This window comes from Takifugu flavidus, chromosome 18 (assembly GCF_003711565.1).
Source record: "Takifugu flavidus isolate HTHZ2018 chromosome 18, ASM371156v2, whole genome shotgun sequence".
NCBI lineage: Eukaryota > Metazoa > Chordata > Actinopteri > Tetraodontiformes > Tetraodontidae > Takifugu > Takifugu flavidus.
Genome location: NC_079537.1, coordinates 11633674 through 11648153, shown reverse-complemented (window position 1 = coordinate 11648153; position 14480 = coordinate 11633674). Strand labels below are relative to the sequence as shown.

At 50.8% G+C, this 14480-nt stretch overlaps 2 protein-coding genes across 2 annotated transcripts; both read right to left on the bottom strand.

Moving 5' to 3' along the window:
- Window position 1: 1 nt before the first annotated feature.
- On the bottom strand, window positions 2-4635 carry coro1a (coronin, actin binding protein, 1A). The gene is given in 13 exon segments (XM_057015453.1): window positions 2-270; window positions 351-490; window positions 493-565; window positions 632-689; window positions 783-928; window positions 1009-1113; window positions 1314-1433; window positions 1528-1706; window positions 2173-2302; window positions 2385-2507; window positions 3005-3208; window positions 4230-4389; window positions 4498-4635. Coding segments are annotated over 11 exon segments (1365 nt in total). The 5' UTR covers window positions 3203-3208; window positions 4230-4389; window positions 4498-4635; the 3' UTR covers window positions 2-177.
- Window positions 4636-5317: 682 nt separating this feature from the next.
- Window positions 5318-14266, bottom strand: paqr4a (progestin and adipoQ receptor family member IVa). The gene is made up of 4 exons (XM_057015473.1): window positions 13028-14266; window positions 11522-11740; window positions 9623-11051; window positions 5318-5658 (listed from the first exon to the last, which is right to left on the bottom strand). Exons 1-3 carry the CDS (start codon window positions 13299-13301, stop codon window positions 10618-10620), a joined length of 927 nt encoding a protein of 308 aa, XP_056871453.1. The 5' UTR covers window positions 13302-14266; the 3' UTR covers window positions 5318-5658; window positions 9623-10617.
- Between the last annotated feature and the right edge of the window lie 214 nt (window positions 14267-14480).

The window sequence follows — 14480 nt, the reverse complement described above, 5'->3', positions numbered from 1 at the left end:
ATTTTGGAAAGAGAGAAGACTTTATTTTAAACTAACAAGCATATATTAAAATAGGATTTGTTTTTTTGTTATTTTCTTTTTCACGGATCAGACAAACCAAATAAATTCTTGGTTGTCTAAAATGTCTCCCTTTGGCCTACATCACTCGTCTTCTGCCCTGTTTTTCCCCTCCTCCATCTACTTGTTGCTCTCCAGCTCTCTCACACGCTTGGTCAGCTCCTCCAGAGCAGCTTTCAGGTCTTTCACCTCCTTCCTCAACGACTGCACTTCCTGAGACACAATCAGACAACGGCGTCGACTCAAAGGGAACTTTAGCTGCAGTAACCGCGGCAACAATTCCAAAAACTCACCCCGCTACTTTCTTGTTGACTGGCAGCAGAGGTGGAGTTGGTCTTCAGCAGACTCTTGTGAACCTTGAATTCTTTGGTTTTGGTGGTGGAAGTGAACCCGTCCTTCAGGGAGATCAGAATCGGCTCCCCGTTCTTGCCTGGAACCACTCGTCCGCTTCCACCGACGGCTCCGGTCCAATGGTGTCTGGGTATAAATCCTCCTGGAAGAGATCAGACTGCACAGCGACGCCATCGCGTCAGTAGCGGCTAATTCCAGTCTCTGGAATTTTTCCCGGACCAACCTTGCGCGGCACCGTCATGACTATGGGCTCACATTTCCGCTCATGTAGTTTGTAGAACCTGAACCAAGACAGGGTTGTAAATTTCACCTTTTAGGGACAGAAAAACACTGAGAGGCGGCGGGATTGATCAGACGCATTCAGATCTGACTACCTGGCGATCTCACACTTGTTGACCTCCAGGCCCCTCTTGGGCATGTACCCCATCCCCTTCTGGCTCTCCTTGCTGCTGTACATGGACAGGTAATGGACGAAAGGAGCTTCGTCTGTCACCTCAAAGTAGCGGATGCTGCTGTCGCCCTGATCAAAAGACCTGAACGTCAACACGTGCGACCGAGAAGCCATTTTATTTATTTGGACCATCGGCGGGGGAGTCGAACCTTTCCGCAGAGGTAGACGATTCCCGTGTCGGGGTCATAAAATGGCAGGAGGACGCCGCTGCTGGTGTCCAGCTCCTGCAGGGTCAGGGGCTGCCCAAGGTTATTCTGTGGAAAAGGATTGAGACTGATCACAAAGCCTTACAGGCGACCTGGTCCCGTCTGATCCCGCCTGCTGCGACGCCTCCGCTGTTGTGAAACACTGATGCAAGAACATGAGGTTCAAAGCAGGATGTTGAGGGAAGCACAAGGGGACAAAGCGTGTCAGGACGTAAACAGGAAGTGGCGGCCTTGCTGCAGGCACTCACCGGGTCCCACAGCGCCACCTGTCGCTCACTCATGCGACTGAAGCCGGTGGTGAGGATCTTCCCATCGGACACAAAGACTGCCCGGATTGGTCTGAAGCCTTCGTGAGGCTTCTCCTTCTCCTAGAATTGGAGCAGAAAACCAACTTTATTGACTAGTTTCAACTTAGCAACGGGAGCAGGGAGTGAAGCTGATGATGAGGGAAGGAAAACCCACAAAGAGAACGGTGCCCTTGCGCGGGTCCAGCAAACGCAGAGTCTTGTCTTTACAGGAGGTGAGGATCCTGGAGCCGTCCCTGTTCCAGCAGGCGCTGTAAATCATGTCAGGGTGCACATCAATCCTCACCACTGCCTCCCCACGAGCCACGTTCCAAAGAATAATGATGTTGTCACAGCCTGCGAGGATGATGACAAGAAATCCAGCCAGTTACATTTTATATAGGCTGTAATCTATGTAATTCCATCAAAGCTAAAATATCCCGTAACCTTCAGAATGCAAATCTATTAGCTGCAGTTAATCCGATTATTGTTATTTTCAACTGCATCATTCGATTTTTCCAAGTTTCCAAATAACGCATTTATGTCGTGGCCACGAGGTGTCGCACTTTCGCAGTTTACAACATCGACTCGTCTAAAAATCATAAAATATGAGAAAATCTCACTTTAAATGCTGCCATTTTTGTTGCTGACTGATCAAAATCTCAGTGAAATAATGCCATTGTTTCTAGTTGTGAGATTTCTGTTTGTTTTTCCACTTTATCCACCTTTTCCACACACTGAGGCCACGAAGCAAGTTTACCGCTCAGGTAATATTTATACGAGCATTCAGCCATTGCTTTTCACATTTATGAGTGTAGAATACCAGCACTCATGAGCACATTGTGGGCGGTGGGGTGCCAGTTCAGGAGGCCCACGCGTTTGGAGTGGCCCTCCAGCTTGACAACAGGGTCTGTGAGTGGCGAGGTCAGTCCGCCATCTGGGATTTCCCAAATCTATCCAATAGCAACGATAGCAAACACGTCAGCAGAGCACGCCAGAAGAATTTGGCCTCGCGTCTGATGCGGTTCAGCCTACCATCACGCTGCAGTCCTCAGAGCTGCTGGCAATGATGTTGTCGTTGTGAGGACAAAATTCGATGTCCAGGACCGGCCCCGTGTGTCCGCACACAGTGGGGTAGGACATGTCGATACGCCCCGTCTGCAGATGGAAATAGCGACATTAATGATTCTGGTTTTGCTCACTTATGTCTCTTCTCCTGCCAAATATACAGTAATTTCCTTCTGATTGGAAACGTGACTGAGCTTATACTTAAAGACGCTTTTCTTTGTCATGCATTGATATTTTACATCCACCCATTAATGACAGAATTCAAACTAATTGCCACACAGTCACTACGCTATAGAGTTACCTAAATATCGACTGGCTACATCTTTTTTACTCAATTGGCAGCTGAAATGAAGAGGTTTTCAGTCATTCGCTGAGGCCACATCCTGCCGGGTCTGAGCTGAGAACAAACTCCTAATATGGTGAAAACCTCTCAAACGCGCAGAAACGCAGTGACGTGTTGAAACATTCAAAGTCAGCATCACACTTCCTTATTCACCCGGTTCAACACACGATGGCAGAGCCTTCGAGTACAAAACAGTCAGCAAATCCAAAATAGGCTCTCGCAGAAAAGCGGCAGGTGCCCTCACCTTGGTCAGGGGCAGCACCATGAAGGCTCCCCCGCCACTGGCGTCCACAATCATGGCCACAAATTTGGGGTTGACCGAGCAAAAGTTGCTGTCCCACGTCATCTGGGAGATTCTGATGTCATCGTAGCATTGGTCAGCTTTCGCAGCCTGGCCGAAGACGTGACGGAACTTGCTGTTCCTGACAAAACTCCTGGACATGGTGAACTGGGGAAGAGAGACAACAGCAGGATGAGGAGCGAAAACAGCGTGAAATGCTAAATCAAAGCTGCAAAGGCCTCTTTGTTTTAAGTCAAATGTTGCGTCCGTGCGCTTGCAAAAGTAAAATCGTCCAACCGGCAACGATTTCCTGCGTATTTCAGGTGGAAATAGACTTACAGACGTGTAGAGGAAAGCATCAAAAAGAGGAAGCAACAGCGGTTTCACAATTACTTCCTCTGTCTGTGACTGTCGCTGCGGCCGTTCGCTGTCTTTATTGTACAGATGCTGTGCGTTTCTGCACAAAATGCAGCCGTTTAGACACACAAAGAGCACCAAGGTGACGTGTGGGAAACTGCCGGGTAGCTGCTGAACCGCTCTGGGCCTAAAAAGCTAAACGAGTTACACAAAGCAGCAGTTACACCACATCTTCCGGAGCAAACAACAAAAGCGCCAAACCTTTTCTCTCCTGTCATGATTCGGACCGTTTCCCCCCCAAATATGACGCTGGGATTTAAGACACAAGCTAAATCACCCACAGTCGGCGAAGACTGGACGAGGCTCGTGTCAGAAGCAGCCGCGGCGTGAACGAAGCCCACGCTGGTTTTTTCCCCCCCACAGCACAACCGATCAAAAACATTTTGCTTCACCTCCATTTGAAGATCGAACTTCCTGAAATCTGCAGCCACGACTGCGCTCGGACTGACGGCTGCAACAGATTTGGCTGTGCATCGCAAGATCTCTGAGGTCGCTCTGCGCCTAATTTAATCATCCTTTACAGAGTGAGCGGTAATTTTATTAGGAGGCCTAAATGCATGTCAATAACCCCCCACCCCCACCCCTCTGCAGAGGCCTCGCTGTGCTGTGATGGAAAACAGGGTAGAAAGCAGGAAACAATTCACTCATTTAAAACCGGAGAGACCTGAGCCATGTGCAACACAATGGGAGACCAGAGACGTCCCAACTATCAGATGAGCTGCAGGCAGAAAATAGTTGCGTTAAAAAGTGCAGACAAGAGCCGGAGGCCTACCTGGGAATCCTGCTGGGGGGGGACGAGTCGATTGAAAGGGTTCAGATGGAGCACCCTACTACCAGAGTGAGCTGTGAAGCTACAGGAGGAGGTTGAAGTACATCACAGAAGTGACATCAAGGAAGTGGCAGTTTCAAACGCTGGTGGAAGTGGGAGGTGTCTGTTGGCATCGTTTGGGTTTTTAAAAAAAACAAAAAGAACAACACCCAAACTGCAGAAGATGTGAAAAAGAAAGACAAGTGTGATTGAAGCATTTATCCCGGCTCACTCTGATCCGGGCCGTTGTTGCACGGGTGACAGGAGCGGCAGCGTCAGCATCCTGAGAGGCGCAGCAATCCTCAGGTGCTCCACAAAGCATCTCAAATGTGCTGCTGCTTCTGCAAAAGGTCCCCAGACCGTTGGAAACCTGTCAAAATGGGTTCTGGTTGAATACTCAAGTTGTGTCATCCGTAACACTTTGCATTGCAAACACTATAAACCTGTACTTCCTTACGTTCTCTTTTGTGTACAGTAATGAGTTACCAGAACGACTTTGACTTCCACTTCCTCCTACTTCCGTATTTAGAGAGACCAAATTACCACTAACGACTCATTACCAGTTCTCACCTCTTCTCATTTCTATATTTAAAACGTTTCTACAGCAATCATTCCATCCGCAAGCCCGCAGAGATAAATGAAGCTGCTGGGCCTCCTCGCTGAACGGCGGACCTATTACAGATCAGTTGCATTATGGGAAATGTATTTCGAGTAGTAGGAGTTCGTAGTTCGGCCGAGGTGAGCGTCCTCCATCATTCTAATGAGCATTTATGATGGCGCAAGTAATATTTTAAACAGTTTCTCTCTAATATAATTCTAGAATTTGTGTTTTGTTGACTATCATCGTTCCATTAATGTTGTGAATAACAGTAAATAATCTGGTTGCAATTTTCGATTGAGAAACCTAGTTTTTTTTTCTCTCCCAGAATTCGGCTCGTGACACAACAAATACAAAAATATGTCCAGTTTGCAGACCTTAAACAAAAACGTCTCCTTTCAAACAAGCACACACAGGTCACACGTCCCAAGAAATAACACGCAGAGGGAAGCGATTTAAAAATATAGACTTCGGTTTATTGCACAATCGTTGCTGGAGACTAAAGGAGGGTGAAAGCCTCGTCTGTCAGACACTGAAGTTCTGGAGTGTGTGAGCGGTGGGACGGCGGGACCAGCTGCAGGTCTCTGTTCACGGGGTTGCAGGAACACGGACTGGAGAGAGGCACCGAGCCCGGCCAGTGCTCGCAGGGACCCCGCAGGGAAACTCATGTGCGCGCCTCGTACAGACCAAACAATCCGGGAGAATGACAGCAAATCCCAGCAGACACCCTCGCAACGCCTCAATCGGGGGTAGCAGCACGAGTCTCCACTAGATGGAGCCAGGTTACATCTGCGGCTGTGATATTCAGATTTAAGGATAAGAATAGTCAGAATATGTAAGAATACACATGAGCATTAAGAACAGGCTGTCCAGCACCTGTGTCCCAGTAAAAACTAGTGTGTTGGAGATATACTGACATATCGAGTCATTTTCCTTTCTTTTTTTGACATATAGACACTTCTGCAACATCATTTTACGGAAAAAAACCCCACTCCATCTCCCCTCTCCCTCCATATCCACTTCAGTTCTCGAAGCGTGAACAGACTGGACAGAACGGGCAGGAGGAGGTAGGTCACAGTCTCACAGCCATGTTTCTGACAGCAGAGGTCAGGCGCCGCATGTTCCAGCTACTGATATGGCACCCTGAGAAGTGGGAGACCAAGGACGATGGAGTGAAGCCCCAGAGAGCTGCTTTTAACCGCCACACACGGGAAAAGAGACTTGTCCTCCAGCTGGTACTGCATAGATAGACCGGTGGTTGTCATGAGGTATTCACAAGCCCACCAACAACGTCGTTCCCACGAGTGCAGGAGAGTAAAGCCGATGCGTTTTTGGTACGTTTCACATCCCCAGAAACGAAACTAATTTCAGTTTTATTGTGTGTCAGGTCTTAGGTGTTGACACTGAAGCACTGAGCCGCGCTTGCCCTCTGTCTGATGCCACTTTGGCTGTGGAGGAGCAGCTTATACACTCCAAATATACCAAAAACAACGCATTTTCATTCCTATGGAAAAGGCCGTCAGATTTTAATGGAACTAATTTGAGTGAGAAAGGTCACTACTGATTTGGGTGGTGTGCTACTTCCTCTTGTAATTACACGGTAATATGACCTTTGACACTCTACCCTATTTGTAGGGACTGTCGTCCTTATCTTCTGACAAGTGGTTTTTTTTTTAAAAAACACTTGTCTTTATTGCATATGTTCAGTGTAAATTCACTTTCATTGCAATTTCTCATCATGCATAGTCACCAAATTGGCTTCTGGTTGAATTTACAGGCAGCGAAATTTGACACAATCAAACTATTTCATTGTTTTAAGCATATTTTTGAGTGTATGTAGCATTTTCTGGATTTTAAGAAAAATCAATCTGGGCCTTTAATTTGCACTGCTTGTATATAAAATCTACTTACATGTATGTACATTATTTATAGGCTTAATAATTGGGATCTATTTTGATGCACAGCCCTTTTGAGAACGTGGAACGTCCCGCGTCTGTTCTGAGCCGACTGTTGGACCCACACGGTCGCCGCGAGCAACGCTACAAGCTACTTTCATGCATTCGTTTTTTCATCCAGTGACCAAAACACACCGACTTCGTAATAATGATCTGATCGCCTCGTTTCAGAGTCTCGAACATGAAGAAGAGTCTGATTCTTTGGAGTGAGGTTTCTGTATGAGTGAGGGGAAACAGGAGCCGTGCGGAGCCCGAGGAGGTGACATGGCGCGATGACTGGCAGCCGGTCGGCGTATAGTTGGGGGGAAAAAAGTGCAACAGTATTTTTAAAATGGAAAACTACAGAGGAACTCAGTGGCGAAGCAATCACAAAGGTAGAAACGATCATTTCTGGCTGAGATTCGTAGAACAGAAGTGCACTGTGGGAAACCCAAACAGCCTGTTTTAACCTCCAATCAGGCTTCAGTCAAAAAGTGCAAATCGGGCGGAACATAAAATCCAGTTGACGGCAAAATTAACGGCAATGACGGCCGACACCGAGCAGAGTTAAACGTCCATCCATCCTCTACCGCTTATCCGGGGTCGGGTTGCGGGGGCAGCATCCTAAGAAGAGAAGCCCAGACTTCCCTCTCCCCAGCTACTTCTTCCAGCTCATCTGGAGGGATCCCCAGGCGTTCCCAGGCCAGTCGAGAGACATAGTCTCTCCAACGTGTCCTGGGTCTCCTGGGGGTCTCCTACCGGAGGGACATGCCCTGAACACCTCACCAGGGAGCCGTCCAGGGGGCATCCTAACTAGATGCCCAAGCCACCTCATCTGGCTCCTCTCAACGCAGAGGAGCAGCGACTCTACTCCGAGCTCCTCCCTGATGGCAGAGCCTCTCACCCTATCTCTAAGGGAGAGCCCAGCCACCCTACGGAGGAAGCTCATTTCAGCCGCTTGTACCCGTGATCTTGTTCTTTCGGTCATGACCCAAAGCTCATGACCATAGGTGAGGGTAGGAACGAAGATCGACCTGTCGACCTCCTGCTCCATTCTTCCCTCACTCGTGAACAAGACCCCGAGGTACTTGAACTCCTCCCCTTGGTGCAGGATCTCCTCCTTGACCCGGAGAAGGCACTCCACCTTTTTCCGGTCGAGAACCATGGCCTCGGATTTGGAGGTGCTGATTCTCATCCCAGCCACTTCACAGGCGGCGGCGAACCGATCCAGTGATCGTTGGAGGTCACGGGCCGATGACGCCAACAGGACCACATCATCTGCAAAAAGCAGAGACCCGATCCTGAGGTCACCAAACCGGACCCCCTCAACACCATGACTGTACCTAGAAATTCTGTCCATAAAAGTTATGAACAGAATCGGTGACAAAGGGCAGCCCTGGCGGAGGCCAACCCTCACCGGAAACGAGTTCGACTTACTGCCAGCAATGCGGACCAAACTCTGACACCGATCGTACAGGGAGCGGACAGCCCGTATCAGCGGGCCCGACACCCCATACTCTCGGAGGACCCCCCACAGGACCCCCCGAGGGACACGGTCGAATGCCTTCTCCAAGTCCACAAAACACATGTGGACTGGTTGGGCAAACTCCCATGCACCCTCGAAGACCCTGCTGAGGGTGTAGAGCTGGTCCACTGTTCCACGCCCAGGACGAAAACCACATTGCTCCTCCTGAATCCGAGGTTCAACTATCCGGCGGACCCTCCTCTCCAGTACCCCTGAATAGACCTTACCAGGGAGGCTGAGGAGTGTGATCACCTATAGTTGGAACACACCCTCCGGTCCCCCTTCTTAAAAAGAGGGACTACCACCCCGGTCTGCCAATCCAGTGGCACCGCCCCCGATGTCCACGCGATGTTGCAGAGTCGAGTCAACCACGACAGCCCTACAACATCCAGAGCCTTAAGGGACTCTGGGCGGATCTCATCCACCACCGGGGCCTTGCCACCGAGGAGTTTTTTGACTACCTCGGCAACTTCAGCCCCGGAGATATGAGAGCCCATCTCCAGGTCCCCAGGCCCTACTTCCTCACTGGAAGGTGTGTTGGTGGGATTGAGGAGGTCCTCGAAGTATTCCTTCCACCGATCCACAACATCCCGAGTTGAGGTCAGCAGCACAGTGTTGACAGTGCACTGCTTCCCCCCCCTCAGATGCCGGATGGTGGTCCAGAACCTTTTCGAAGCCATCCAAAAGTCGCTCTCCATGGCCTCACCGAACTCTTCCCATGCCCGGGTCTTTGCCTCGGCAACGGCCGTAGCTGCACTCCGCTTGGCCCAGGCCTATCTGCTGCCTCAGGAGTCCCACAGGCCAGTAAGGCCCGATACGACTCCTTCTTCAGCTTGACGGCATCCCTCACCGCTGGTGTCCACCAGCGGGTTCGGGCATTGCCGCCACGACAGGCGCCAACCACCCTGCGGCCACAGCACCGGTCAGCCGCCTCAACAATGGAGGCACGGAACATGGTCCACTTGGACTCAATGTCCCCCCCCTCCCCCGGGACATGGTCAAAGCTCTCCCGGAGATGTGAGTTGAAGCTCCTTCTGACAGGAGACTCTGCCAGGCGTTCCCAGCAGCTCCTCACAACACGTTTGGGTCTGCCGGGTCTGTCCGGCACCCCCCCCCACCATCGGAGCCAACTCACCACCAGGTGGCGATCAGTTGACAGCTCCGCCCCTCTCTTCACCCGAGTGCCGCAAATCCAATAATACGACCACAAAGTCGAGTTAAACATCAAACTTTTTAAATCTTTGAAGTTCTCCAGGCAGAACCCGCCAGCCACATTGCATAGACGGATCTTTAAGGATACCACAGGGCTTCAGAAGCCAGAAACTCATCCTCAGATTGGCACAGATCCACCAGAACGGGACCGGATCTCATCCTGCACAGCGACCAAACGACTGCGGCCCGATCTGGCTTTGGACAGCGAAAAAAAAAGATTTAACAGCTCGGAGGGCAACACTTTACGCATATTTTGTCAATATGCAACAAAGCCAGAGCCAACGTTGGCCGTTCTGAGGTGGCAACTTCTCGTCTCGCATCCGCTGTTGCCATGACAGCGTTGGTACCACAGTGGTGCCGATCTGCTTTCCCGTTGTGATAAATTAATATTTTGCTCAGCGACATCCGAAGGCAAACTTTGGCGAACGTTTAGCCCGGAGAAACTTGCACGAACCTGAAGGTTTTCCGATCCAATGGCCGAATCGTGTTGGCACTGAGCTCAAGTGCGACTAAGTGGGTAAAGCTGCGGTTGAGGGAATCGACCCCCCCACCCTAAAACACACATAAGACGGAGGTGGTGGCAGAAACGTGCACGGAGTGACCCCAAAAAAACAAAGGGTTGTGGATGAATCCGAGAGCTTCCTGCACCACTTCGGCGCTTGCACGTGCATGAGCTAGGACACGGTTGTGGGATCCGAGGGGGATGCGAGAACGTGAAATCAGTTAGCTAAATCTAACGCTAAAATACTATCAAAGGCTTCCCGACCTTTTCTCACAGCCTTTAATATAATCAGCCGCTCCATGTTCTGCTAAGAGCGTGTTTTGTTGTGGCGTGTGCGGCGTGTGCGTCCATGTTTGTAAGAGTCAGAGACATTTGTGCGTGCTACTTGACAGACATCTCGCACACGAGTACCAGGACGGGTAAAGATATGAACATTCTGAGCTTGAGGCTGGAGGTGATGGTGGCTGCAGGTGGCGCCCCGCACGACCTCTCCTCCCCTCTGCAGACCCCCCGCCCGCCCCGAGGTCCCCGACGTCCACTGTTTTTTGGGGGGAGGACGGGGGCTGCAGTGGTGGGAGGGGTCAATCCGAGGGACAGTTGTAGCTGTTGATCCATAGCAGGTCGTCCAGCACGCCCCAGTGGAGGTAAAGGATGGAGCCCACCACCAGTACGTGCATGATCTGGTGGCTGTTGCACCAGTAGTCAAAAAGGCCTGGACGAAAACGCTCCGGGATGCGTGTGATGTTGATGACCCCGCCCAGCACGGCCAGCGCGTCCATCATGAGGAAGTGGCGCAGCGAGGTGGGGCTCCCGCCGCCCAGACCCACCCAGCGTAGTAGAAAGAAGGAGAAGCGGAAGAGAGCCTGCCAGGCGAAGGAGCGCAGGCGGCGGACGCTGCTCCTGGCCGTCACGGCGCAGTAGATGGCGTGGCTGGACAGCAGGATGTAGACCAGCAGCGCCACGGAGCGGATGAAGGGGTAGCACAGCAGCGTGGTGTAGACGATGGGCAACGCTCCTGAGGCAGAGGGACACACAGGGACGGGATGTGACGCCAAAACCAAGCAGACGACTCCGCTAATCTGCAGTAATCTGGAGGTTTGTTAAAGCCACAATAAACGCAACGGCGAGTGTAATTAAAACTCCGGGTCTCGCTGACGCTGCACCGTAATTACAGTTAATGCATAACTTATTATGGGTTATGACGTCGGGAAGTTCAAACCGTCCCAGGCAAAGGTTATTGGCTCAAAGAGTTGATCATTTTAGGATCCGCTTTTACAATCTTGATTCGTTTGCATTGACCAATTTTTTGAAGAAAGGAAATAATGTTCCGGCCTGATCGATACTGGGACGCGGTCCTGGCTAAATCCTTCAGAGGGAGACCATTAACAATCAATAGTCGGGGTGGATCTGGCCTCAGAGCCAACGTAGCGAAGCCGGATGACGGACGGGGACGGAATCTGCTGACGCGCGCAGGAGACGTCTCACCCAGAGTGTTGATCATGCAGATCCCACACACGTCCAGCTTCAGGAGGGTGTGGTAGACCGGCTCGCCGCCCTCGTGGTTCATGAAGAGGTGATACACCACGGAGCCCAGCTGGGGGGACAGGCAGGCCAGGAAGTGCACCACGCCCAACCACGTGACGCTGATCTGGGACCAGGGAATGTTGAGCGGCAGCAGCACCAGGAAGCAAAGCAGCGGGATACCTGGAGAGAGGAGGGCGGGGGGGAGGGTTATTATTGGATGCACACAGCTGTGACCTCCTGCCAGAGCATTCCCAAGGAAACTGAACTTTCACCATCGTGTCCCAACATGGAATTACGACTCTATTACACAATCCTGAATTTATATATCGATGTGTGTATATATAGGGGCAGAAAATCTCTTTTAATGAAAGGACAACATGGGGGGGGGGGGGGGGGGGGGGGGTAAGAGTAGCGGGGTAATGTGGGGCAGAGCACAAAACCTCCGTGTTTAGCATAAACGCGTCGCCGTTGTCATCGTTTTCCCCCCCGAAGCCTCGAACGCTGCGCTCCTCTTACGCTTTTTTCTGCCCACTCTGCCTTTTTCAATGTCAGTGCTTCTGTCCCGGCCAGGTGATACGGGCAATTCCATCTCCTCTAACACATCTATTTTAGGCGTTATCTCTAATCCGCTGAACCACCCCCCCTTCCCCTTCCCCACCGTCATTCTCAGCTCCACGCTGGATTGGACGGAGCAAAGACCTCCTCCAGAGTCCACACAGACGACCTCCTCTAACGCGACAAACGACGTCCGTGTTCACTCGTTATGCAGCCCGGACCAGAAAGTTGTGCGATTCCGTGGTGACGCAGGCAGTCGTTACCCGGTGTGTTCAGGTGCTACTCAGACAGGCAGCAGAAGGAGCCTTCAGTTCCTAATATAATTAGAGTGGGAACGGAGAAACGCGAGGCGGATTAGCAACGAGCTGACACCTCGGTGCACCCAGGACGGCACAGATTAACGCTGCGCTGCAATTAATTTCACACGAACCTATTAGACAAATGGCAAATTGCTGTGCAACGTTAGCATTTAGGGCCACATGTGACGAAACGGTCAGGAGGACGCTTCGGATAAAGTAAAAGCTGAGAGGGTTTCGTCATTTCTTATCCTAGAACTCAGGTAAAACTAATCTGCCTTAAAGCCGGGAGGGGAAACGTGCGTTAATAAACAGGTAGAAGGAGCAACAGCTGCTCTCATCCCTTCTACATGTGCATTTCAGGAGATTAAGCTGAGGAACGTCTCCACCACAAATTCAGCTCCTCCCTGGATGGAATTTCATTCAGTCATAACAGTGCAGGTGTGCAAGGGCCCGCGGAGAACAGGGGCCTGCTGTATAACAGAACTGAGATGAATGCAATTATGTATATTTTCGCTGTTGCTGAGGAAACAAACAAAGAAACAACCACCAGACACTTCACAAAGCATTTGCATAGAATGGTTCGGGGCTCGGTTTTCACTCGCAGGCTACTCACCGTGGCTGTAAATGTTCCCGAGTTCGTTGTGCAGGTAAAACAGGCTTCTGACGCAGTCTTGCACGGAAGAGATGGGCCGATATCCCGTCAGGACGTATTTGTTAAACTGGAGGTGGGGTGGAGAATTGGCCCAGTCCAGCAGTCTGGGTGCATTTAAGAACGCCATTGCAAACAAGCCCGTCACCAGGACCCCCCCGAATAAATAGAAAACAGACTGTACACCTATATACACGTTCAACAGAATTATTGCGACGACCACCTTGTGAGACACCATTGCATTTCTTTTGGGGGTTCTATGTTGTGCTCTTTTCCTTCTAGCTGGGCGCTAACGGGTCCTTCAACACTACCCGGCGTGTGTGGCGCCTAGAAGCCATGACGAGTGTGTGTCCTGCACATGTGTCCTGCGCTAAAATATCACATAGCATTGGCGAGCCGTCCTTTTTTCCTCTCGATGCTTTTATTGTGAAAATCCACCAATTTGGAGTCACTGCATTCGACTCAAACCGTCTTTACGCGTTACCCCCTGCCCCCCCCATTGGCAACCTCGCGCTAAAATAAGAGAAAACAACCCGAAAGATTATAGAATGTCCGACTTTAACACTTCAGCTCGCAATGGCCAAAGGTCAAAGGAGCTTCGAGTCAAGGCGACACGCTGCTGTTACAACTATGTAACGCCTCTACCCCGCCGGGATGGATGAACTTCGGCCACAGGGGGAGCAAACGTGTCGAGCAGGCTTCCTCGGAGGTTAGCGTTCCAGCACAGAAGCGCAGGATGGAACGCGTCCCGGACAGGGATGCTGTAGGTGTCCGAAATCCATGGAACTCCAGAGGATGCTAGACCGATCCTAGCGCTGAGATTTGTGCGGGCTCCTGCGGACCGATGCCGCTGCCTCCATCGAAACAGATGGATTTAATATGGTGCGCTTGGTGGCGGTTAGCTTTCGTAATGCTATTAAAGAACGGATAAAATCCGTAATCCCGGGGCGGAATTTTTTTTTTTGGAAAAGGACTGCGGGCTAGCAAGTCGTCCGCTACAGATGTCCGATAATTGGTTCTAAGGAGATATCGGAGCCCACTGACCAGCGACCGTTGAGGCTACTTTTGTTGCTTTCCCATGCTGCTGTCGCCCACCTTTAATTCGCGCTGGATATAATCCAGGAGGTGAAAAATCCCGTTTTCCTGTCGGCGGCCTCAAGTCCCCTTCACTGTCTCCAAAGCATCTTAAACTACAGAGATAGTGACGGCTGTGACTTCCGGTTGGGATTTTCACACTAATCCGTCAGCGGCAGCAATGGTGCGATGAGAGCGCGATTAAATGACGCACTTTTTGTGATTCGCCGAAACAAACTTCATTTAGCAAAACTAATATGAGCCTGGAGAGGATGTTCGGGTCCGTGACATGTTTTACACTTTTCATAATGAACAAAAACGGTCAACAAACGTCGGGTGAAAC

What these genes read in the sequence shown, in the direction of transcription:
- paqr4a (XM_057015473.1), bottom strand. Translation starts at nt 13,301, where the DNA reads ATGGTGTCTCACAAGGTGGTCGTCGCAATAATTCTGTTGAACGTGTAT. An exon ending in CGGGAACATTTACAGCCACG is followed by an intron (nt 11,741 to 13,027) that starts GTGAGTAGCCTG and finishes TCCTCTCTCCAG; the next exon opens with GTATCCCGCTGCTTTGCTTC. An exon ending in CTGCATGATCAACACTCTGG is followed by an intron (nt 11,052 to 11,521) that starts GTGAGACGTCTC and finishes CCTCTGCCTCAG; the next exon opens with GAGCGTTGCCCATCGTCTAC.